The sequence below is a fragment of the Lottia gigantea genome (genome assembly GCF_000327385.1).
Source record: "Lottia gigantea unplaced genomic scaffold LOTGIsca_45, whole genome shotgun sequence".
Lineage (NCBI taxonomy): Eukaryota > Metazoa > Mollusca > Gastropoda > Lottiidae > Lottia > Lottia gigantea.
The window spans coordinates 990,372-1,018,225 of record NW_008709577.1 but is presented as its reverse complement, the minus strand read 5'-3'; the positions used below and the strand labels follow the sequence as shown (position 1 = coordinate 1,018,225).

At 30.8% G+C, this 27,854-nt stretch overlaps 1 protein-coding gene across 1 annotated transcript; it reads right to left on the bottom strand.

The window, feature by feature from the left end:
• Window positions 1-27,050, bottom strand: LOTGIDRAFT_124076 (hypothetical protein; the record flags this gene model as incomplete). Its single annotated transcript, XM_009060955.1, has 16 exons — window positions 1-146; window positions 1,352-1,430; window positions 1,597-1,665; window positions 1,952-2,010; window positions 6,100-6,205; window positions 7,583-7,658; window positions 10,346-10,548; window positions 10,761-10,924; window positions 11,297-11,469; window positions 11,818-11,895; window positions 12,261-12,361; window positions 12,506-12,586; window positions 12,786-12,954; window positions 13,219-13,471; window positions 16,926-16,995; window positions 26,775-27,050. 16 exons carry the CDS (start codon window positions 27,048-27,050, stop codon window positions 1-3), a joined length of 2,103 nt encoding a protein of 700 aa, XP_009059203.1.
• Window positions 27,051-27,854: the final 804 nt, after the last annotated feature.

Here is a 27,854-nt window from a genome sequence, read left to right as displayed (position 1 = left end):
TTATACAATGCCTGTACAAAAACACTTACTGAGCATAGTCTTCAATCTGATGGCACAAACGACAAAATCACCAAAATCAATTAAACCTTCTCTATTACTGTATCTCATTACAACTGAATGGAAAGTTCCATTACTTAATTTGAATCCTGAAATGAACAACAAATACTTAGTCATTATATCAAGATAGCTTGCCAGGCAAGGTAACATACGCCCACTATATATTTTCAAATAATCTTAAAATCATCCATAAGTCAAGGCAAAAACCTGAAACAGTTCATCAAGTTATCATCAAATTCAAACATGAACAATGTCTCATTGCTGTACACTCGGAAACTGTTGATTCAATTATTACCAATTTCTAACTTGACCGAGATCTCATCATGTTTCATCAAGATTGGATAAAAACTGTAGTCTTTATCGTGCCTGCAAGCCGAATTTGACAAGTTTATATTAAGTCAAGGGCCATAACTCTGAAACCCTTCATCCGATTGTTACCAATTACGAACTCGAGTGAGATTTCATCAATATATACATGCATACCTAGTTTCATCTAGGTTGGATAAAAACTGTAGTTTCTATTGTGCCTACAATCGAAATTTGATTCGATTTTACTAAGTCAAAGGCACTAACTCTGAAACAGTTCATCCGATAATTACCAATTTCGAAATTGACCGAGATCTCATCAATATATACATGCATACCAAGTTTCATCAAGATCGGATAAAAACTGTAGTCTCTATCGTGCCTACAAGGAAAATTTGACGCGTTTTACTAAGTCAAAGGCAATAACTCTAAAACCCTTCATCCGATTATTACCAATTTGGAACTTGACCGAGATCTTATCAATATGTACATGCAAACCAAGTTTCATCAAGATCGGATGAAAACTGTAGTCTCTATCAAGCTTACAAGGCAAATTTGACACATTTTTACTAAGTCAAGGGCAATATCTCTAAAACCGTTCATCTGATTATTACCAATTTCAAACTTGACCGAGATCTCATCAATATATACATGAATACCAAGTTTCATCAAGATTGGATAAAAACTGAAACCTCTATTGCGCCTACAAGAAATGTGAACGGACGGACCGACGGACAGGGGCAACGGCAATATACGTCCACATTTCCAAAAATCAACTTGCATTCAAGCTTAGCTTCATTTAAAACATTTGAAAGAAAAGCAACAATAAGCAGATTTAAACTTGATTGGCTTTCTGCTACTTTTGATAAAAGTCTGTGGTGATGTTTCCTATTTTCTTTTCGAAATCGATTATTCCAAAATAAATCTCACCACTAAGATTTCCTTAGACCAACATTCTGATTGGTAATAAGGAAACATGAAAACTTACCAACTGAATGGAGAGCGCTTCTGAGTTCATAAGAATTCAAATTACCACTTGTATCATGATCATAGGTCTTGAATACTTTCTACAATTAAAAAACAAAAAAATTCTGTCCTGATGTCTTTGCAAGAGTATAACATATTTGACATGTGTGTTCATTTAAACCATTAATCTAGTCATAAGATGGCATTTTGCATCACCAATCAGTTTCTTGTAGCTACATCCCAGTGTAACATTAAACCTTTTCTTACCTTCCATCTTCTCAAATCTTTCCATAAATCTTTAAATTCTTCATAACCAAGTTTACCAGACAAATCACCCTTAACATCAGTTAAAGAATTTAGTTGAAAACAGTAGAAAAGACATCCAAAAAACAGGTCAATAATTAAACTGCATTTAACATTATCTACTAAATATTCTGACAATCAAAATAAAAAGTTTCCCAGTCAGCAGTAGGTTGGGTGTTTGACACATGTTCTGTAAATATCTACTTTGAAACAACCCAGTTCTTAACAAGGTGTTACACATTATGTTACTCAACAAACAATTATTACTGGTTTTAAAAACAGTTATCTAATTTAAGCAATATTTCATTTAAAAGGATACATCATTCATTGCTACCATACTACGGCAAATATCAGTTCCAAATCCTTCAAACTGAAACTCTGTAAAAAAAATGAGCAAAGTTAACTTTATAATACATACCGGACGTTAAAAATCGATTAAATGGAATTAAAAATACTTGCTTGAATAAAATTTTGTTCATTATACAAACAATTTAACATGTTGCTTTATAAAATAGTAGGCTATATTGTATTAAGGGGAAAATTCAAAAAAAACCTTTCCAACCTAAAACATTCATTATTGTTAGGAGGGGAAGGAGGTGGGGTTATAAAGTATTATTCCCTTAATTTGTAATAAAACAATGACGTCCACATAAGACTACAAATTCTTATCCTAAACTACTAATAAATTATGTCAATGGCACAAGAACTATTTGCATCTCTGGAATGAATAGTATGTTCTTGAACCTGAGAGTTCTGTTGAAATATGTTTAGTCAGAACTATATGTTGAACATTGCCAAATTTTATAGTGGATACAATGAAACTATAAATTCATCAGCTAGGTGCACTTTCTAGTAAGTATTAAAATATAACTATTGTATTGATTATTATAATGTGCCAAGATAAGATGGAATTTGATTGTAAATTAGTCACATCTATACAATAGCATCAGCTAACTGCTTTATATTGACAGAAGCAGTCAAACTACATAATATTTTGGCATTAATTCATCAGCACAGTTCTACTTAAAAATCATTAAGCATAGATGATGAGCTAGTTAAAATGATGAGCTAGTTTAAATGATGTGCTAGTTTAAAGATGGGTTTTCTTGATTAAAAGTAGTCCAAAAGAGATTAAAAGAGCTTATCCATAGATTAATTGGCCTTTCTAGTGGTTAATCCAAACATTAGTTTGTCAATCAAACACATAAAGGCTTCACCAAGTTCGGGGAAGCCCTTGGTATATTTACGTTCAGGAATGTGGTAATGGCGTCATAGCTATAGACCACGTGACATGATAATTTCATTTTTTATATTGAAGAGTTTATCCACATTTTCATAATTCGAAATATTTAGTCCAGCAGATGAGAAAAGCAATATGATAAGAAGGAATATACTTAAAATGATTACAATTATTCATCTTGAACAAATGGAAATATATTTTGCACTGGCATTAGAGATAGAAAACCGAATACCCAAATATAATTGCTAGAACTGTATTCTTCGTGCCACCAATGTTGTAAGTGACAGAATTTTCTTTGTTATGATCGACTTTTTTGATGTGCATGCGCGCATTCTGTTAAAAATAATAGCCAATCAAATTAAACATTGGAAATCGGGACTATTGGAAATGTAAACACGGGATTCCCTCGGTAATTAGCTAATTACGAGTTAATTAGGGACCGCACAGATTAAGTCTTGTACTCGGAAGTCGTTAGGATAACCAGCCAATCGATTTATATAAGTGTTTGACACACAGCAATGGATTAGAAACAAAAATGAAAGACTCCATCTTTAAATGACATGCTAGTTTAAATGATGAGCTAGTTTAAATGATGAGCTAGTTTAAATGATGTACTAGTTTAAATTATGTGCTAGTTTAAATGATGTGCTAGTTCAAATGATGAGCTAGTCTAAATGATGTGCTAGTTTAAATGACGTGCTAGTTTAAATGATGCGCTAGTTTAAATGATGTGCTAGTTTAAATGATGAGCTAGTTTAAATGATGAGCTAGTTTAAATGATGAGCTAGTTTAAATGATGAGCTAGTTTAAATGATGTGCTAGTTTAAATGATGAGCTAGTTTAAATGATGAGCTAGTTTAAATGATGAGCTAGTTTAAATGACATGCTAGTTTAAATGATGAGCTAGTTTAAATGATGAGCTAGTTTAAATGATGAGCTAGTTTAAATGATGTGCTAGTTTAAATGATGTGATCAACAAAACGATATAAAGGTTCAGCCATCTGAAATAAACTATACGTAAGCATATTAAAATAGAAGTGGTTTTGAAGCAAAATAAATGAAATGAATGGAGTTTTCAGCACCTTGTGGGCTCATGAAGACGGGCAATGCCATGCAGGGTGCAATGAAGGAAATTTTGCCAGGACAGCAGCATAAGCCTGCTCTTTTTCGATTTCCAACTGTCGAGTAGCCTCGGTTTATTGTCCCATCCAAACAACTAGACGCTTTTCCATGTGGTTTGGAAGCAAGTTTTGGTAGATAAAAATATGTGGTTTTAGAAATTTTTTGTTCAGTTTTGCTGGGACAAAACTTAAAATATTTCTTTAGGCTACAGAATTTCAATAAAACAAACAATAACAAATCTGTATCAAAAGTGTGAAAATACGGAAACACTTGATATTGCACCAAATTAAATGCAGCATACTTGTTTTCCTCTAAATTTTTAAGTCTGAGAAATTATTTCTATTTAAAGAAAGGAAATAATTAGATTGAAAGCTTGACTTGTGTCAGTAACCAATATCTAGAAGAAAGTATTAAATTGAATAAATAAGAAAACAAAGCTGTTGATTTTGCCAGTCATGTCTGACTGGTGGTTTGCAAGAACAAAATATCTCATTTGGCTCTAGCATAAATACCAGAAGTGGTAAAAATTTGAAACAACAGTACTCATAGAAGCTTATCATGCAATAGTCAAAGATCAGTATCAGGACACCCCGATTTCAGGAACCCCGAAACTCAAGGTAATTTCTGTTCATATATGATAATATATATACAGATTTTGCTGAGAGCTTAAAGAATTAGAAAAGGAAAAGTAAATTTTAAAAGTTACTCTACAAAGAGTTATACATTCTAACAATTCCCTAAAAAAAGATTTTTACCCCATATCTAAATCTTTTAGTACAAAACAGATTTAGGTTAACAAAGCCTGCACATAAACTATGCCACACCTGTTAGTTGGGAGTAAAAATTCTACTGGACAGTCACATGCAAATTCTAAATTTGAGAATTAATGCTTTATACCCTGTATACAAATCTAAATTCATTTTTTTCCTCAACTATGCTTACAACTGAAACATATAACAACTTAAATATTATATCTAGAGTTGGATAGCTTAAAAATGTTCTGTGTTTTAGAGCTTAAATATCAGGTCTCGTGTTGTAGAGCTTAAATATCATGTCTTCAGTTTGACAGCTTAAATATTCTATTTCAGGTTCCAAATTGTCAAATGTCTAGTTTGAGAGCTTAAGTATCATGTATCTTATTACTGAAGTTAAATATCATGCCTAGAGTTTGAGAGCTTGAATATCATTTGTCTTGTTTTTTGTGGTTCAATATCTCAACATATAGGTCATATTATTTCTGATATGATTTTAATACAGGGTATTATTAAAGCAGTAATTAATTTCTCCCTCGTTAACTAACTAAACAATAATAAGCTAAATCTAACAACTATTCAAGGGTTATTGTGAGTGCAATAAAAAATATAAAGTTAATTATTCATATTTCATATCAAGTTCCTTACCAAAACAGCCGTCTAGGAAACAAATACGACAAAAATCAATTAAAAACATGCTTCTCATTAATATCAAATCACAAATTAATAATAGTATATAACATTTTCCATTAGTGTGACAAGAATACACAGTTAACTGGTTTCATTGGATTGTTCAACTTTGACCAGTTACAGCGAGCAAGAAATGAGTTGGCAGTGATGGTAGGTTATTTCACAGCACACATCATAAGCAGTATCTCTTATATCATTGTGTTGCAGATCAGAAAGCATTGTTCCCCAAAAACACATCTTAAAACATTCCAGAAAACAGTTCATTTCCATGCTGATCCGATAGCACAAGTTGCATTAGACTCAAATTGGTTTAAAAATTATAATTCATGCACTGTATGGTAATTATTGTTATTGTTGATATCATAAAGGGATCGTTTCTCACATAAAACTTAGAAAATTGAATCTGTGGATTTGACATGATTAAGAAAAATCTTTCCAAGAATTTGAACTATTATTACATGTCATACAAAGACAATTTTTTACTGCATATCTCAGAAAAGCCAAAATCCGAATTAAGCCTGTAGAGGAAACAATTCCTTTATGTATGTTATTCAACATGCCATTAAATTAAACAACATTTACCAATCAACAACAATCCACACTGTAATTATATCTTCATTAAATCACATAATTATTATTTTTAACTCATACACTCTATCTTACCTTTCGTAAATACAGAATTTAAAATATCTCTTAATTCATAAGCATCAATTTCCATATCATCTCCAGCTATTCTTCTAAAGGTACTCTTCAAGGCATCTTCTTGTTCCTGTTCTTCAGCACTTGGTGGTTCTTTGTCAGGCTACAAAATACAAACTGTCCATGTGAAAGATCAGGATTTATAATAATTTCTATACAATACAATGAAATAAGCCAACAGAAAGGTGTTATACTAAATCTATGATATAGAGTTTACAGTGTTTTCTATGTTAAGCTTGTGCTCATCTTCATGCCAATAAATATATATACAATAAATAGCAATTTGCCTCTAGATATGGTGCAAGTTTTATTACATTTTGGTTATGATATCATTTTCTATAAACATGACCGAATATTAATCCACAATATTACTAATAACATCAATATTGAGAAATATCGAATTTTCTAACATTTGTTATTGAAAGTTTGTTATAGTTAATGCATAACAAACTAATGGATTAATCAAAATAAAAATTTGTTATTTTTCAACAAGAAGTATTTTAACAGCTGGAGTATAATCAAGTGTTATTTTTTTTTATTTCAAATTTCAAATATTCTTTCAAGTATTTATTAAAAAAAATTTCAAATGATTTTTGCAAATATTTCAAGTATTTCTTTCAAAAAGTCAAAGAATTGTTCTAGAAGCAAGTTAAAATGTAATTTGTGCTAAATGTTACTGTTGTAACATTATAGGAGCAAGCTGCAAGACAATGATATATAATATAATAGCTAGCTTGCTAGACATAGACATAAAAGCATAAAATAATTGATTGATATGTATAACTGAATGAGAAAAATAAAATTATCATACTTGATATATTAAAATTTAAAAACTAAATTATGGTGTATTTAAAATAGAAAAACATGTTGCAAAAGAACATAAAGCATGCTTTGAATCATTTCTATCTCTTCACCAATATCTATTTAACAATCATGTTACAAAATGTTTTTTTCTACAATGTAAAAACTATTGCATACAACACCACACAATAATGTGAGCTTTATATTTTATTTACTTATGGAGTACCGAAAGGTTTTTTTTCAATAAAACTGCTGATAAGATAAAAATAATGTGGCAAAAGCTAAAAAAATGAAAACAAGAAACAAAAACTCTAATAAAATAAACAAAAAACCTCTTCATCCTCATTATCTCCATTTTCTTCAGGCTGATCAAAATCCTGTGCAATAAGCATTAGAATAAATAAACAATATCAACATGCAGGGAAAATAATACAGAATTCACTAACACCATGCAAAGATATCACAAATAGGGTGCAATAATTACAAAATGTACCAAATATACCCAAAGAGAAAGAAAATAACATTATTTTATTATTTTGGTAAAGATTGGAAATAAGTTGAATTTTTCAGAAAAGATATGCAAGAGTAATGTAAACTGCATATCATTCCTTTGTTTTAATGCACAAATGCTCACTTTCATTCACACTTCAATTGTAAAACGAAGTAAAGTAAAATTTTCAAACTCAATACAAACTACATCTAACTTACTCGACCTGCCTTTCCTGGCTAATATTGTGAAAAAAGAAAATGAGTGTGTTTTATATGTGTTTTTATTATTATATTGTGTTAGTAGTGATTTTAGTGATTTGACAACATTTATCTTATAGTTTATAAATATAAAAGAGATATCAGTTAAAGGGAGTTGAGATTATATTCAAAACTACAATTTCAAACTGCATTCATTTTAAAGAAATAAGATCGAAGGATAAAAAATGGCCTGTATCTTTCCTCAGATAGTCAGTGATAAGGCAAAAGTAGACACTTATTATTTTAAACAAAAATTACGAAGAAGAATATGAAAAGTTTTGAAATGAGAAAATGTAGAACTGTAGGCATTCAAAATATTAGGAGATAGCTAAAGTCAGACTTCCTAGTTTCATCTTAAGAAGTTCTCAAAGAGATAGTTCATGCAGTCAGTTTAGACTTTAAATTTGTCAGATTAATTCAGAAAGTATGGTCTTAAGTTATTAGTAGTGGTTCAGTCTTATTTCAGAGAGAACATGTTCACCAAAGAAGGCATCATTCTCAAGGTTTGAATAGATCATACCTGTGGTCTATAATAATGTGGCAGAGCTGACGCTACAGGTGCAACATGGGTAGGTTGAACAATATCGTTATGGAGCCACTGACCGTGATCATAACCATGTATTATCAATAGAAAATAGAAACAAGCTATACATATAGAAACAAGTTGAAAGAGAAATTTAATATCAATTTCAAGATATTTTAAAGAATATCAGAATAAAGTTTTACAAAGAGACTACAAAGATTTACAAGAAATTTTGTACACTACAGAGTACTACTATTTTAAAGAAGAATTAAAAAAATAGATATTTTGTTGTATATATCTTATCTATTGACAAACATTCATGCAAATTGAAAGTTAAATGCTTATCATGCAATATGTTATTTGATGTTTTTATTTATTGATTAATGGGTTGCTATGGAAACGGGTTTTTATTTAATATTCAAGGTCAAGTGATTTAAGATATTATGCTATAACTTCATTAGTATAATCTTAACTTCATCACATAAAATATAACTAGTTATCAAAACTATTGAAACCTGAAAAAACTCTTATATTCTGAAAGACAAACTTCAAATCAAGTTGGGCTGTAAATATGATGTGAGTTGTGTTTATTTTTTAAGCCAACAGAGCATTATTTTTTTATTAATTGCGGATCAACTTAAATGCCAATTGTCTAAGTCAGGTCAAATAATTCAGAAAGATCAAATAAAATTAAATCAAAATATGAACTCTTATTTTAACTCAATTTTAAGCAAATAAAGAAAATTAAGAGAAAATGATTTGTCTGTGTCATGTCAACAAAAATACATGAAAATCAAATAGGAAACACGAAAAAACAAAATCATAGCAGAAAAGAAGGGTGCAAACAGTGAAAGAGGTAATGATGTGGTCAAATCAGTGGTCAACAGTTCACAGCAAGTCATTGAATGGTAATGGTTGTGCAATTTGTGTTGTCACTCATTGGTCGTATACAACAAATGATCTTGTAATTTCCATTAAACGTGAAAAGTGTCATGCACAGCAATCAACCAATCGACAGACGACTTACTATTGGTTGAATAACTGGAACTGGTTCAGGTCTTCTTATACGCTAGATTTTTATTCAGGTGAAAAATGGTGTTAAAAAGAAAGAACAAAAGCTTGGAATGGTGATGAAATAACCATTGAAATAAGAGTGCATAATCCAGAATATATATCTACTTTCTATAAACAGAAAAGTGCAGCTTTTTCTTTCTTGTTTGGATGCTACTAGATCTACATTATTATTTTTTTCATATCCACCTACTCATTCATAGCAAATAATTATTCTAGATGACAATGGCCAATACACATGTGGTTTCTTTTCTAATAAGTTGAAGATATAGTATTCTTTGTAAGAAATACAACAATATTTTCAACTATAATTTTTTTCTGATTTCTAATGACTGATATGCAATACTGGTTGAAATTTATGCCATTTCTGAGGTTGTAGATGTTAATGTTACTGTACAGAAGAATATATACAACTATAAAATATATAGTCAGCCATAATATACATCATCATTCATATCAATCATACAAAAAACTTTCAACCTGTTAGCAAATTTAATCAACCTTTTTATTCCCAATTAATCAATATAATTAAATATATTTGTAGGTTGTGTAAATGATTAAAGGTTAAGATTTCAAAATTACCTTGCCAAAAACATTTTTATAAAAAGATTTCACCCAAATGAAAGAAAAATATAGAAATATAATAATAATCTTCGTACCTGTTCATCAGAATAAGACGTCTGTTCATCCATTTCCCTGAAAAAAAAATCATAGAATATCAAACCACTGCAAATGTATCCAAAATATTAACAGCATGCAAAGACAACTGACAAAACCAGTAGTCACCCGAAAGGTTATACTCAAATATAGCAACCTCAAAAAATTCATGACAGCTTTTTGTAGAGCAATTTCCTTGATTGGGACGACCAATTCTACTCAATGCCAAAAAACTAAACTAACATTTCATTCAAATTAGATCGGATCACAATAATTCAAGGGCAAGGATGCCTCTTCTTTATGAATTACAAAACATATACATTAACATACACCTATTGGTGAAATAGATCATTTTCAGTTGTCTCCTTTATACTTGAATTAAATATATAATCTACTTACCCTCCTTCAAACTGTTTCTCTGTGAAGATACGTAACAAGAAGTTTCCTTCTTCTTGAGGTTCGAAAGTTGATGGTACAATAACATATGATCCTGGTGGTAATTTATGACGTCCACACATCTCACGTAGGTTAATAAATGATGGAGATTTAGCACATGATGCATTGTATTTGAAGAAATTAACATCTAATGGTCCTGCAGATTGACCTTCCTTCAACTGAAAACAAACAGATTTCAATATTACTTCTTGCACTATAAAATTGTTAATATTGCTAGCAAATACTACAGTAACTTTACTCCAATAACTTAAGTCACGTAAATAGAATTGCCAGATTTGTCAAAAATATGTTTGTTGCTTTACTTTAGCAGTCTACTTCTGTTGCAGACAAATCATCTATTTCGCTCTTTATATTGCAAAGGATAACTTACATTATAGATGACATAACCAATAGTTAATAGATCTAATCCTTCCTTTCTTTTCTTTCTACGATCTTTTTGTAAGAGAGCCACAATCATGGTACAGTTATTGTCTTCATCATCCTCATCAGGATCAGTCAATGTTACACGGAATTGAGGATTTGTCCAGAAAGTATCTAAAAATTTTAACAATCAAAAGCTTTTCCAACTTAAAATTCATTTACACAAAAATACTATATTTATCTGAATGAAGGTGGAAATAGACAAGGAATGGTGTCCCGTGAAGTGTTCGTTGCAGGATTATCAATACAGTAGAAAATGGCAAAAACAAACGTGTGTATTCACCTTTGTATCAATTATCTAGTACAGGATACTATACTTTGTCTATTTACAGTTTGATTATTCAAAGATCCTGCATCAACTAGAATGAATGCACATTTTGTCTCAGAATTGATCAGAAAAACAGTTATTTAGTACAAATTCCCCTGATTATTAAAACCATAGTGGCTGATTTATTTTTCTATTTGTTTTAATTTGTAAACAATTACCTAAATAATTTCTACAGCCACCAGCATTGACTCTTCGACTCCAGCCACCATGTTCAGATATAGCACTAAAACATTTCTGTTCATCTTCCCCACCTTCTCCAACCATTGAATCAGGTCCCAAATTACAAATTTCTAATTTCTCAAAGTTACTAATAAAATCTTTAAATGACATCCTGAAAAAATGGTATTAGAGTTACTAAACAAACAATAATTAATAATATTAAAAAAATATATACCGGTATGGATAATTTACACTATTTGTGAGACCCTATTTCTAACAGGACACAAGTGGGTTTTTAATTCTTTGTTGGAAATATGAGTCAAATCCACAACTTTTAGCTCATTTAAAAAGAATAATACATCTTAATCAATAGAACTATTGGAAATTTTGTCAAATGTGTATACTGAAATTCTTATTCTGATAAGCCATTCGACAAGAGAACACATGCGAATTTGATAATGATTTAAGAGCAACTGGATCATTCATTCATTGTAATATTTAGAAATTTAATGAAATTTACCAGAATTCACCATCATCATTAAATGTTAATCCAATTTCTGTTCTAGCATCATCACCAATCAAGGACCATTCCTCAGATCTACATAATAAACACAGAAAAATAATCAATTGTAAGATACTTGAACATGCACAGATATATATTTTGTATTCACTTTTTGTCAAATACTAAGTCTTTTTTAGTAACGTCAAAAAATCCAATCTGTCAAAGGAAATGACAATTATTTATTCAGGTTTTATAACATTTCCATAACAAGACATATTTTGCTGTGAGCAATATCTCAGGTTTAACATCATAAATTCCTATGTGCCAAAGAAAACTTCCTAAATATTGAATAACTGGAGACATGTGTAGAAATATCATAAACAGAACATAGAAAAAAGCTCTGCATTTCCTCCATTGTTTATAAGTAATAAAGATGACAATTTGAAAATAAATAATCTTACGAATCACTCCAAGCTCCCTTCCATTCAGCTTCATTACCCCAGGGATTACGAACTCTCACCATTCCTATTTTACCAGATGTTCTTGGGGTCTCAATATCAATCTAAAAGTAACAAAGTTATAAACTCTAAATTTTAATTGAAGAGGGCATTAGAACAGCAGAAAATTTTTAATATCTGAGCTAGTTTTACTACAGCTTGTAAAATATTTCTAACAAAGTTATTTAATAAGAAAATGTGATTCTCACCATTTTAACTGAGGTAACACTGTATGCATGACCCATAATCAGTCCATTAGCCAATTCAGCTTCCAGTTGGTTGGGGTCAGCCTGAAAATAACAACAATAGAATCAGAATATCAGTTTGACCAAACATCAGGTAAAATTCTCTAGTCAAAACATCTATGCTTTCTTTACTCATGTACAGTCAACTAGAACAACAAGACAAGATTTTCTCATACATTCTCATTAAGCTCCAACCTATTCTAGGTCCATTGTTAACCTTTGTTAAAACTGGTTCAGGACTTACATCAATAGAACAACCCATTAGAGAATTTCTCTCTACAGCCTTCAACATGATTGTTAACAAATTTCCAGGTGCTTTACGTAAATCAAACATTTCAGTAACACCACCAGTGAAATCTTCCATAGCTTCAGATGTACTTCCTCCTTTTAGAGATTCATATGATCCACTTAACCTGTAATTTTAACATAGAGATTAGGGTTTATTTTGTTGATGGGAAGCGATCATCATCATCACTGAGAGTCACAAATTAAGTGAAAATGCCAAGGCTTTATAAATCATTTCACATCATATGGTATTGTGTTTTATAGAAGATACTCTCCTAGAGAAACACTGGCCAAGGACATACATCTTTTACATATCTGTAAATGTAGGCTTCATAACATCACTATTTAAAGTATTGTAAATTAAAAACGAGCTAACAAAATGGATCACTTACTTGGCATAAGCCTTTTCCAGAAGAGCACTCCAGAACTCATTCTTTTCTGTTGAATGCATAAAAACAAGCTGTCCATTATAAGTTGGTAATCTGTCATCCACAACCACTTCAACCCATTCTCCTTGATGCCAGAAGTTAAATTTAAACAGTCCACAGTATTCATCAGAGAAATTTTGTTCCGGTGATACCACTTTAGCAAATAATTTCTCATTGCATGTCAGGGAGGCCACAGCAGCCAACAACCAACAATCACCTGGAAAATATATTGAAATTGTGAAAAATAAAAATTTATTATAAAGGATTGCCTTATATAGGTCTCTTTTACTAATTTACCATCATACATTCTTAGGTATTGTCTTCCAATATATATAACAATAAATATCATCATTTATATCAGTTAGGATGCTATCTGTCACAGAGTCTTATCAAATACACACCACATTAACTATTCCACAGGAGTATACTATTATGATTTTATCAGATTAAGATATGCATAAGCTTAAAAAAAATTCAGTATTTATTTTCTCAGATCCATGAAAGAAGGTAAATTAAACTGAAAAACTTTGTATTCGGCTATGCTTTCAGCACTCATGGAGTTTTTAGTCAAAATTCAATGACAGGAAAATACAGAAAATGGGAAACTGAACATCACAAGCAAGCTAGCTTTGACATTGGCGTAATATTAGGAAATGATTTTCTCTATGTGCTTTGACCTTTTGATCATCATTGTATATCTATTTTAAATTGTTGATATATAAGTTCAAGTTCAATATGATGGTAAATTTGACTTGTTAACTATAATAAAGTTCTACATCAATAACTGTAAAGTAGGACAACTATATTGATCTATAAATAGTTTCTCAATGAATCATTCTACAAGCTGAAACTAACTTTAACCTTGACTCAATGTAAGAATTGAGTCCTGGGCTATCTATTTGATGTCATGACTTTGTGACACTCTGGGCATGCTATCCCAGAGTTCGATTTCGGCATTTATCACAATAGTTCTATTCTAAATCTGGTTTATATGAAATGAAATGAATGGAGTTTTACGTCCTACTTTTCTCCACCATGTGAGCTAATAAAGATGTGCAACGCCATGCAAGGTGCAATGAGGGAAATTTTGCCAGAACAGCTGCTCTTTATAATTTTCCAATTGTCTAGGGATCTTTAACATGCTCAGCTTGTCCTATTCCAACAGCTAGACTCTTTTTCCATGTCAGCCCCTCTTACCTCCATCACTGGCAGGAGGAAACAGGGTTGAAAAATCCGAAGGTATTACCTCAACATATGCCGGGATTGAACCCTGGACGCAACAAGCGTCTAACTCACTGAGTCACCATGGCTGCATATATCTGGTTTAAGCTGCGAATAGATGAGGTACGGAATAATCAATACAAACGAAAATAGAAGAAGTGAACACATGAGGTACATGTCCTGACACAGTGCGGATAACATTCGTTTCCTCTATTTTCTACTATATCAATAATCCACACCAGACACTGTACCTATTCGCACCTTAAGGCTGCCCTAATCAGTGATACAGATCAAGAGGGATCAAACATTAGAGGCATTGTATTTTTTCTCTAAATGCTTTGTATGATATTAGTTGTTTTCCATAGTCCAATATGGTTAATAGGACATAATGCTGATAGTTAATGCATTTAAAATCTGGAAAGTCAGATTTGGGTAGAAGTTCATGTGAATTAATTTCATTTTTTAAAAGATTCATAAGACAAACTTGTTTAAGAACTGAAGATAAATTCTAGATTATAAATATTAGTCAATTTTCTGTATAGATTCATTTTAATTATACGTGTACCATTATGTAATATCATTAGCTCCTTTTTTTAAGCCGTTTCTTATCAAAATCTTCTTAAGGTAATTGGCAAGAGAAAATGATTTAAGAGAAGAATACATGATAAGATAATAGAGAATGCATAGAATGTCTATTATATTTAGTTTGAAGCTGTATTCCATTAAGCCACTGTCACCGTTTAAAGGTTTCAGTTTCATCAGAAAGGGGCAGAGGAAAGCACATGGAGTTTAGGTCATGATGCAACTGTTTTGTAAAAGAAGACCATGAAGTGCATCATATGAAAAAGTAAATTTAAAACAACACAGTCATCATTTTATATTATATAATATACCTTCAAACTTTCACAGAGTAGGTATAGATTGACTAGATTTCCTAAGTCCTAGGTTTCTTTAGGTACAATAGAATATTATACAGAATGTCATGGTCAAGCTCATATTAATACAATATATTTGATAGATAATACAATCGCCTAGAGCATTGAATACAACATCAGAATATCAATATGTTATTTAGGTTGTTTGGTATTTCAATGTGAATAATATTTATTATGGCTATGAAATTCATACATTGACCTTGAGAACTGGATAACTGGCCATTATTCAAATGAGAATGCCTAGTTATGAATATTGATTAATTAATCTAATGATAGTGCTAGTCATGTGACCTACATTGATAAACAACATGATTTGTTTGTATTGATTGATCGTATTAGTAGTAACCTCTAGAAATTGCTGATAAGGACATTTTATGTGCAAATTTTCAACAGTTATACAGGCAATATGTTTTATCTAAATGTTTCACTCCTAACATGTTGTATTATTCATAGAAAAAAGATATGTAAATGATATGTAAATTTATAACGCAGGTAAAAATAATACGCAGAATTTAAATTTCTTGAAAAAAGTTGTGATAATCTGATTTTAATTAGAACTATATATCTATAACATGATCAATGTCAAATACAAGGGAATCTAAGCCTAAATCGTTTTTGAATAGAGACTATTTAAGATTAAATGACTAGGAAATATTTGATCTTTCATTTTTCATATTAATGCATGAGAACGGTGCATCCCCAAATATGTCAAGATTAAGAAATATGAAACTTGTCCATGATATCATTGATAAACATAATGCAATACAATCCCTTATGGAAATTGACTATTATTGAAAATGAAAGGCTGAATTAATAGCAGTTGACAGTCTTGTTGGAGAGGTTCTCTTACTAGAATATATAGTTCATTTTAAATTGAAACATAATTGGTCAAATTGCAGTAGGAAACCAAAAAACTTTAATTTGACTGAATCCCACTGTAATCATTATGATGCATAAAACTAAACTTTAATTTAACCTCATATGACAAACCACAAAGCAATGTAAATAAAATGTTAATTTAATATTTTCAACATCTGGTATGAGTAAACCGTCTGAAATAGCTTAAGGACCATGCTGACATTTTTAATATTTCTAAACATAGCCTATAAGAGTTTTCTAACTATATATAATCTTAGGCCACAAGAGTAACATCTAGAACAGAACTGCTTGTTTTTTTTTCCAGACGCAAAATTAGGAAGAATTAATAAGATGAAGCAACCATAGATTTTTAATTCTCATGTAAATCTTTAAATAAAATCCTTCTTGACCGACAACATAGATTAATAAATTTAAAATAAATTCTCTTTATTTCTTGGCTTGTTGTATTGCTCTAGTTATTGCAAATAGGTCCGAATGACTTATATATAGCATAATTTTCAGTAACTCTGTATCAAAGTGTTTATTTATTAATAAGAGAATTGTTAATTAACTTTGTTTGCCAAGTCAATTAAGCTTAAGTACGCATTGCTACTAAACATATCACTCATTATTTCTATAAGAACTAGAAACACTTACCTAATTCACCCTGTCGGACATCAAATCTACTGGCACCTTCAGTAATCCATTGTGGGTCATCACAGATTTCCTGAAAGTATCAAAAATTAAATATAAGAAAGTGTTTCATGGAGCAGGTAGTGAAGAGAGAAAAGGTTTGATTGTTTTCTCAAAGTTATTTTTTCTGCAAATATTATTCATATATATCTGTGTAACTATTCCAATTTGGATGATTGGCTGATGTTTTATTAAGAGCATACATTCCAGAACCAAGAGATATCTTAATAACAATTTCTAAAAATCTTATACACTGGCGTCTTATCAAAGAAATGAAATCAAAGCTTCAGTGAAAATATATGATTTAATTGTAAAATTTTTTCAGATAAGAATTTTCAAGGGTAATTTCTTGCAGTGAGAAGTTGTTTTTGATTCAAATGAAGAATAATCAAAGCATGTATTTCTAATAATAAATGAAATGTATTCCAAATATTATTTTGAATTTTGTCAAATTCAGAAAATAGTTTGAATAACTATAGTACATAGTAATATGATTGAAGATACTAAAGTGCATATAGTTCTAATGATGAGGCTACATGGTATCCAAATCTTTACCCGTCTTATATATATATATATATCTTATCTGATAGTAAAACTGTTAGGTTTTTGTTCTATTTATTTACCTAACATTTGACTTCCTCCTACTGAAGAACAAATAAGATATTATAATGTGGGTGATAGTACATTATAAAATAGTTGAAAGTAGGACATATTTTAACTTTTTATATCAAGTGAGAAGGAGTATGACTTGGCTATACAATACATACACCTTCAGTATTTACAAATACATAGAATTCCTAGATTAAAATTATATTTTACAACTTTTTTTATCAATAACTTTATAGTCTGTTTTGATCATTCAAAGGCCTCGTTCAATTAGCACAATATGAGGACAAGCTTATCTCAATCTCTAGCTCAAGTTTTCTGTGTTTATGTTAAACAGACAAACTTGGCAACCATTGTTTTATTAACTTTTATGCCAAGTGAGTTATAATTTCTAAAATCTTACAATATTTTCAGCAGTTTATAGCTAGTAACTTTTTTGAAATTTAACCATCATATACACATATCTTATCATCTATGTGTATTTTTGATAAGAGACACATTCATAAAGTTTCATATTTCAAACCCTGAAATTTAATCATCAATATTGGAATAGTCTTTTATCTTAGATTTCATTATGTTTATAAATGGTATGATTTGTTTATGGTGGTTTACAGGATTTATATTGATATAAGAATACAATTACACTGAAATGTAAAGAGTCATAAACCTTGTAGATTTATCTTGGCAACCAGATTATTCTAATATTATCAGACCTAATAGCCTGACTAATACTTCAATCATACTTCTTCAAGCTGACTTAATTTGAAAAATCTCTGCTGATTTAATCCAATCCTTACAACCCAGAGTTGTCAAGAGATGGAGTAGACCTTAATCATTTTATTGACAAGAAATATTCTCATGCATGCAGACACAACTTCCATAAAAAGTGACAGTTTATGTCTGGCTCTAAACGTGCTGATATCCCCTCCATATGTCAGGTCCAAGGAACAGTTGGACCAATTTCTGATTAAAAATCTAAATTTTTAGGTCATCCTAAGGGGTAGTAGCAGATGTCTACAGATCTTTTGAATTCCTGATGTAGTGCATTCTTCCGGTCTTGGAAGTAAACAGGAAGATGATTTCAACAGGCAGAATAACACATACACCATCATTTCATCAAAAGCCATTCATCTTTGTTTTGGCAAATAAAAATGGCCACCTTGTGTTCAATGTCTAAACTCTACAACATAGTTCTGGCTTATATTTCAGTCAAATAGTTCTACAGAGAGAAACTTGCTGGAATGGTGCCAATTATGAAGGCAATCAAAGTGTGTTGAGCTATATTAAACCTTGAAATACTTTACCAGTATTGTAGACTTCCAGAAAATAGACTACATTTTTTTACTTATTGGTGCAAGAACTTTCATGATATTCAAAAAAGTTCCTCCCATTTATACAGCAAGAATATCCTCTGTCAGATGAAATGAAAGAGTGACAGAAGTTTTTTGATTTAAGTGGCAAATTTACTGAATTTCTAGTTCCATTGCTCTATCTTCAAAATTCAGGTCAAAACATGTAGTCTAATTTATAGAAGGGGGCTTTCATTTGAACAAAATAAATGAACTATATCTGGCTTAATATAACATTACATTTCAGTCATCTATTCTTTGCAACAGATAAGAATGATCTATTCAATAATCAATATTGATTAGTCAGCATTTTGCACAATTTGCTTGTCAGCCATTTGTTGATAAATGAGTCATGTTCCTTGGTAGTATCAATATATTTATTGCAGTGCAACAGATAAGAATGATCTATTCAATAATCAATATTGATTAGTCAGCATTTTGCACAATTTGCTTGTCAGCCATTTGTTGATAAATGAGTCATGATGTCAAAAGAATTAATGTTCCTTGGTAGTATCAATATATTTATTGCAGTTTTCAGTTCAGAGGTAAGAGATGCAACAAGACACAATCTATGACATGGTGAATTTGAAATTACATATTCACGACTAGATTTTGAATTCCCATCGCCCTAATGATATTGTTATTAATCCTAGCTACTATATATCAACAGGTAAATAAGAAATTTTAGGAAAAGTATGATTTAAAATCCTATTGAGATTAAGATTAACAATTGGATATTAACAGATTATTTGTGAATAAAACCTTGTACTCAATGACCAATCATTACACTCAACAAGTATAGGTTTATTTGATTAGAAGTAAAAAGGTAAACAATGTCATTTGTCATGATATATATGGTCTATACTTAATTTACTGTCACTACCTGAATCAGCTCATTTCAACATGGTCATCACCGGCCAGTATACAGTCTTAATATCAATACCTGTATCTGTATTAATTTAAAGGCACAGGATCATCATTCATTTGTCCAATAGTACTGTAGTATCAAAAACGAGAATATTTAAGCTAAGCTAATCAGTATTTATAATGTCAAATCCATGTTTAGATGAATTACTGGCGTTTGAATGTTAAAATGGCGACTCGTCATTTCTTGAGCCATATATAGAAAAGACATACGTGTATATAGAAATAGAAAATGAAATTCCCAGTTTGAGGTATTTTTGAAGGAATTGTGTGATTTTTTTTACATTTCTAGTACTTCTATGAATATTCAAGACCCAAATCAACTCCCTAAAATGGTGAATCTGTTCCTTTAACACAGGCAAGTATCAATGTAGTGATCTGGTCAAAGATTAAAGGTCCGATTCCAAACCTTTTGCAATCCAAGATATTCTCCTAACCTTACTGTATTAAATATGCATCAGATTCAAAATATGAACGAAAAATAATGGTTGCTGACAGCCTTTTTACAAAAAAAGTAAATTGTTGTCCTGTTTTCTAAAAATATTCTATTTCAATGCTTATCATAAATATATATATACTCATTATAATATACTAGATCAATAACATTCAATTAATGTTAAAACCTCATGATTGTACCAGAATAAATTATATTTTAATTTGAATATTCATATTGACTTATCAAAACAACTGCATTATGGTCTTTACAGATTAATCATTGGACCAAACCTGGAACAGATCACACTTATTTTTCAAATTCCAGCCAAGAAAACAATTTCTACCTGTTAAAATTAAGTGAGAATAAAAAATATGCCAGAAGTAATTCAGTTTCTGCTTTAATATCTCTAGCTCTATGAACTAAGTTCATAATATTACTTTAGTCATCTCTTTTATCCATTTATTCTATGGGTTGGATAAGGATGTGTTGTTTGTATATTATGATGATGTTTTACTTTTTGCTCTGTCTTAATGCAAGCCTCTAAGTGCATCATCTTGATGTTTGTATCTATCATAATGAGAATAACATGGGTAAGTTAGAGAACAATAATTCCACATTATAGCTATTTATCAGATTGTGTTACATAAATAGTACCAGAACCAGTACTTGGCACCAGTTTCAGCCATCTTAATGATCTGCTGGCTGACTAAGGACTTTTTCTCTATAACAACAACATAAAAACTTACATGAGGTCTTAACCAATCAAATCTTCTAGTAGGTTGACTAAAATATATATTAGAATCAATAGCTAGAAATTCACTATCCTCAAATAATGCTCCTCGTTTCAGACATTCAGCTTTAATTTCAGCATAACTTTGATGGTAGACTTGACTAAAAGGATCTTTTCTTGAGCTGTTACATGATCTACCACCTATTCCTTTATCTTTATTAGAATAGGGATCTGGAGTACGAATAGTGTAAGGTTTTCTTGCTGGGGGCTTGGGTTTTCCTCCTCCTCCGCCTGAAGAAAATCTAGTTCCGAAACCACTTCCAAATCCACCCATACCTCCAAATGAGTTATCTCCATCTGAGGACCAATCTCCACTTCTATTGATTACAATATGGCTACCTCCTCCTCCTCCTGAACTGGATCCAAATCCTGTATCTCTCAAGAAATCATCAAAATTACTTCCAAATGAGTGAGATCCTCCCCCGAAAGCAGATGGTAAATTAACAGAGAACATTTTGATAATTTGTTACAATGTTCCTGTTTATTTTTTGTTCTGTTCCTCCACAAAACAAAAAATTAAATCCAAAACACAAAGTTTAAAATGTTTCAAAACTGGAATCTTTTCAGCAGAAAAAAACCAATAACCTCCACACCTTGGTGAAACTAAAATCAAGTACCATCCAACTTGGCTAAAAATACCTCTACACTGTTGAAATTAGTAGAGAAAAGTGAACTTTCACCCTGGCCTTGTCAGATATATAGACAATATCAATAAGCACCTGGTATCCTAGTAGAAATGGAATTCACACCTTATCTACACACCAGGGTTGGAGAGTTTCACTCACTATCACTGGCTAACGTTGAACAGAAGGTTGCTATAACAGGAAAGGAAGGTCGAAATACTATGATAATACCTCTTATCAGATGTTTAACAACTTCAAGAATGGCAGATTCATTGGCAGCAAAATGGCTGAAAGTTATTAACCAATAGATGAATAGAAGAGGTAAGATGATGGGTAATGATAATTAATAAAGTGTTATAATACAGTCGCAGCAGACAGCAATGGAATGCATTCCTCCATGAAGTTATAATATTAATAATAAACAGCTGTTACAGTAATATCCTATTACCTACATTTATTACAAATAGGTAAAGTCAATTTTATTTATCTTGTTTGTCAAAAGAATAATATACATATATTGTACAACTTGTAAATTATTGAAATATGATATCTTCTTCATTCATAGTTGCAATATTAAAGAATGTAATGGAGAATGTTTGCACTGCTACAAACAGTTTATTACTGACTTTCAATGATTTTAAATGTTTAACACAGACCAACAGCTTAGATCATTGCAGATGGTTAACATTCACTTATTGGCCTGATATTCTAGATTATTGTGGTGTAGACTATAAAGAACATGACCTAGGTATGATGAATTCACTTGATCAATACTTATGTTTACAATCATCAAAATTTCAAATGCTTCTGCCACTTTTTCAAACAATAGTGTCTAGTGAGTTTGCACTCACAGTCTTTATTTGGTAAAAAGTTTAATGTTGTGCCAAACAAATGAAAAAGAAAATGGTTTTTTGGAGAAAAACAAGTCATGATTACTGCAGTATTTTCATTAAACGAGTTTGAATATCTTGTTTTAGTGTTCAGTTTCAGGAAAATATCTGCAGTAGAATTAAGTATTTTAATCATGCCAAAGCTGATTCAGCACTATTCACAAAACAAGTTATATGGTCATAAACATTGAATCAGAGTAGCTATCAGAGGAAACCAGGTTTATTGAGATTCTATTGATGCTCTGTTGCTAGCTTTAATAACCCAGGGAAAGTAATTCAACATTAACAGCTACCTTCTTTTATCTTCTGCCAGCAATTGCGAAGTCAAGGTCAATTACATATGGCCAATTCAAAGTGACTACATGATATACTTTGAACTAATTCAATCAAAATCATAATGAAGAGTTGAGTATAGGGCTAAAGGTAAAAATTGAACTGTTTTGGAGAAAGTTACAACTTTATGAGGTTTATAAAACAAGGATTCAATCAATGCAAAAACAAAAGTTACTTCACAATAATTGTATCACGAATACGGGTTTGTTTATAAGCATGCAACATTTTGTAAGATAAAGACACATTCTTTCCAAATAAATATTCCAAAGTAAGGTTTCATTTTCTCTTGCCTTCAATTCTTTAACAAAAATCTTACTAAATTCTGTACTGTACATATTCATGAAAATATGTAATGGCACGCTGCTTTCGTTTTGTTTATGCACATACAACATAATGAGTAATTTGATTTGATTGGCTGAGATTTCCTGGAAAGACATCAGGGCCAATTTTGATTGGACCATATTTAGATACGGATAGTTTCTCACTTGTATTACTACGGTCTCAATGAGGACAGGGTTTGGATACAATGCTTCACAATATTAATTACAATTGGTCATTGAGAGACAAGATTTTGTCATAATTCAAAACCTCCATGAAAATTAATAATTTACTTATATCCAATAACAACCCAAAGACATGTTCTATAATGTATTCAAAGAGAAATCTTTTATTTTCTAACCTGACAGTCACATACCTAAAGGGAAGTCATGCATAATATTGTCTTTGTAATAATGGAAGAAAACAATATGACTCAAAAGGACAAAAAAAGAGTGTACCTGAATTGAGGTCATTTAAAAGGGTTTAAAGTAAATCTAACATGGATAAAATGTTCAATACCCCCAATGGACCCATTCTCACACATAATATTTTCCTTCGTTTGAGAAAGGTACATTATTAAGCTTGTTTATGTCTAACACTGTTCACAAAATGAAATCCACCTACAGGCCTAGATATGTTTGTCTTCTATCAGTCATTTATATTTCTAGCCTCTGGCTACAAATATATAAGTTATATATTTATCTTTGATCACAGATATATTAAGTCTGGAAAGTTTTCATACATAAAAATCATTCAAAATAATAGTCAATATAAAAGGGATATAAAATTCATAAGGGTCAAGTGAAGTCCCTCTCCAAGCTTCACTACTTTACTTTGTCACACTGAATGTCAATAGAACTATTAAATATTGTCTCTTTTATTTTATGAAGGGGTGCACGAACTTTGTCAGAATGTTATGGTGTTTACTTGTGAATTCATGAAAGAGATTTTGCATAGTGGCATATATCAATACTTCAAAGCCTGGAATATGTTTATGATACAGTAGCACATGAATTTTGCTGGTTGACTAACCAAAGAGCAGATCTTAGTAAAGTAATAATTGAAATTTCAAACAAAACTAAGCCGTTCTCAAAACTTTCCTTAATGTTTGTGACTTTAACAAGTTTGTATTTGTCAAGGGGATCCAAATTAGTACTCTTTAGTATTATGTAGTATATTATGTAAGTAAATGTAATAATTGAGGTATATAATACTATGATAATTTGTCTTAAACCATACTAGGTGAGAAAACAGTGATATTACATAATTATACTTATCACATACAACTGTTTAAGTTATGTAATAAGCAATAATAACTAATATCTAGGTATATTTCTTTGTAATATTTTGCACTTATCAAATAAAAAGTAGTCAACCATATTTTTCGCAAATACTTTCAGGATAAGTTTAATTACAAATAATATAAATTGTTTAAACATTCTGATTGTATCTATAAAAAAAACTATTTATATTTTCCTAACTATCAAAACACAGCAAAACTGAAGATTGGGTATATAAAAATCATTGTTCCATTAAAACATTGAAAAACTAATGAGTTTAGATACTTACAACCCTCTTATAATGAAATGTCTATTAATGATTACCTCCATTTCAGAAACATTAATTTTTCAATTTGCTTAATTTGCAAATAATAACATAGCTTTTATATTTATATATGTGAGGCAATGATTCTACTAATAGTGTAAATCTTCAACAGCAGAAAGCCTTCTCTAAGGGATTTGTTTTGAATTTTTAGTGATCTCAAGGTCGCAGATGTACTATTGACATTATTGTATCATTTTCAGATATGTGTTTTGATATTTTCACATAACTTTACAAGGTTCATTTTATGCAATTTCAACTATGGTTTGTCTATGAAAATATTCAAATAATCATCCTGATAAATTTTCATAATTCATTTAAAACACCATAACAACTTTCTGTTTGAGCTATTGATGGGAAATATGAGAAAAGGAAACAAGGAAAATGCACCTTTACTCTATGAAAATAAACTTAATTTTATAAAATGATCATTTGACTGAGCTGTTAACCTGAATATTCAGTGAGCTGGAACTTTCATAACACTAACTACTCTGATAACTATCAATACAACTTTTATATCATAGATCAATGAATATTCAAAATATTACTTGACAATATTGACAAGACAAAATCCTTGTCAAATTAATGAGCTCTTTTATATATATCTCTTGAAAAGTTTTATCTGATCTTTCAATGATTATATTTTAAGACAAATATGGTTTATTCTGAAATATAAGAGGTGACAATAAAGGTCATCTCATGTGTTCATAGTTGGGTGACTTGAATTTTAATGGTTATGTCCCTATTAAAGGAAATATGTTTCATTCCACATAAAACATTAATTTCTCTATCAACTTAATTTGTATGGTAATTATGAGTAACTGTGTGAAGGACACATTAGACAAATCAGACTATTATCCTCTCAACTTTTATTGTTTATTTTATAAGTGCAGTATAAGCATTTAATTCACATTGTTTTGAACAATGATAATATATTGATTGTAAAAGACATGGAGGGCTAGTGTCTGCTTTAACAAGCATATCAATTTAGCAATGCAATTAGCTTCTATTTAGAGATAAGTGATTGTAGTGTGTGTATCTCATCATTTTTTGCACCAAATAGCACCATTTATATCTTATGCTAATATGCTAAAAAAATTAACCTACCAGTATCAAATAAAGTCTTAACAATATAATTAGACTGACCTAATCTAGAACTAGTACAAGAACTTGAGAACTACTAATATATGAAAAAATTCACCTACATCATGTGTTTTTATTTACCACTAAATCATACTAATACTATATACTATACTGATTGATGATTAACCTAATTAAAAGTTCTGGTGTAATTTCTTACAGAAATTCAACAACCTTTTGCAAGCTTGTTTATATGTGGCAAAAAGCTAAATAGCTTCTTTTTGCACCATTACAATTTTTATTTTGATCTCAAAAGGTTTCCTTCGGTAGTTCGGGATAGACTTAATCAGATTATGATGTCACTATCACAAATAACATTTGCTTGCATAGTAAAAGACAATGATCTGGTCAAATTTCTCATAATTACTATTACTGGAAAGCCTGGCTGGAAATCGATATTGTGCTGATGCAAGATTTGAGGGACCTCAATACACAATAAATATGATACAAAATCTCTTGAAATATTAAAATGTTTCTGCCTATTTTAAAAATAAGTTTAAACAAGATAGTATGCTATTTGAGGTGTGAATATTTTGATTAGGTAATAACCACACCTCCACACTGAATCATTCAGTGTTGTTATCTTGATAATAAATACTTATTATGTCCTGTATAATGTTACACAGTGTGTTAATAATATGACACAGTGTTGTACTTTTAACTACTTAAAAAATTATATATTATGTGTGTATTCTCTGAGTATAGAGAGGCTGTATACCCCCCATTATAAAAAATAAATGTTTCTGATGAGTCTTGAGGCTGATGCATGACCCGTTGGTTGTGGAATAAGTAGGTTACTTACCCCAGGGCGTAACCATTCAAAAGATCTGGGTGGACTGCGACTGAAAAATATGGACTCGTCTTCTGCAAGAAATTCTGGATCTTCAAACAAAATTCCTTCTTCAAGACATCTCTTCTTGGTATCATCATAACTTTGGTTAACTACACCAGCAAAAGGATTGCTCCGAGCTGCTTTGGAGGGTCTTCCGCCTATGCTCTTTCTGCCACTTCCAAAGGCACCCTTGCTACCAAATCCAGTGAACTTGAAAGCATCTCCTCCACCAATCTTAAAACCCATAAATTTGGATCCAAATCCTAAGTTAAAGGTTCCATCAGAGCCAAACCCAATGTTGGGACCAGTGGAACTGCCAAACGTGTGAAGTTTGGATGAATGAGATTGTTGTATGCTGTCATCCCCGTCTCCAGAAGAATAGGTTTTAGTTTCACTTCTTGCATCATTGATTCCATCAGAAACAAATGACTTCACTGTCTTAGTTGCCTTAGAAAAGAAATTCATGATGAATTTCGGGTGCACTGATCCCAAATACCTGAGTTAAATGTGTTTAGTTGTAAATGGTGGTGGATATCAGTGATATAAGCCGGGTCGTTCCACGCCTACAACTCAATAATACACATTCCTATGTCAACCTTTTCATTATGAACCTGTACTGTCAATTAGTCTCGATCATAATTCATGTCCAAACAATTTTACATAAAAAATACGTCTGGTAAATCACGATACACTTCACAGGATTAGTCCATTGTATAGCCAGGGGTGTGAATTATGGTCGGTCAGAACTGACCCGTCCAGTTGACAATTATTCAAGAATGGCGTGAATATAATTAGCCTACTTATCATTAACATTCTTAATGACATCATATTATACTAAAGACTGTGTAAATGCTCGAGATCAAAACTTGTATTATGATAGTCAGGTGACCTACTAATTCTCATAATAATCTCAATAAATTATGGGAAAAGATTTGTCTTAGGATTACTTACAATATAAGCCTTTAGATTTTACAAATGTTATGTTGTTGGGGGATCATTTACCTGAATATGTATATAACATTAACGGCGTCAATATCATGCAGGTCAAAA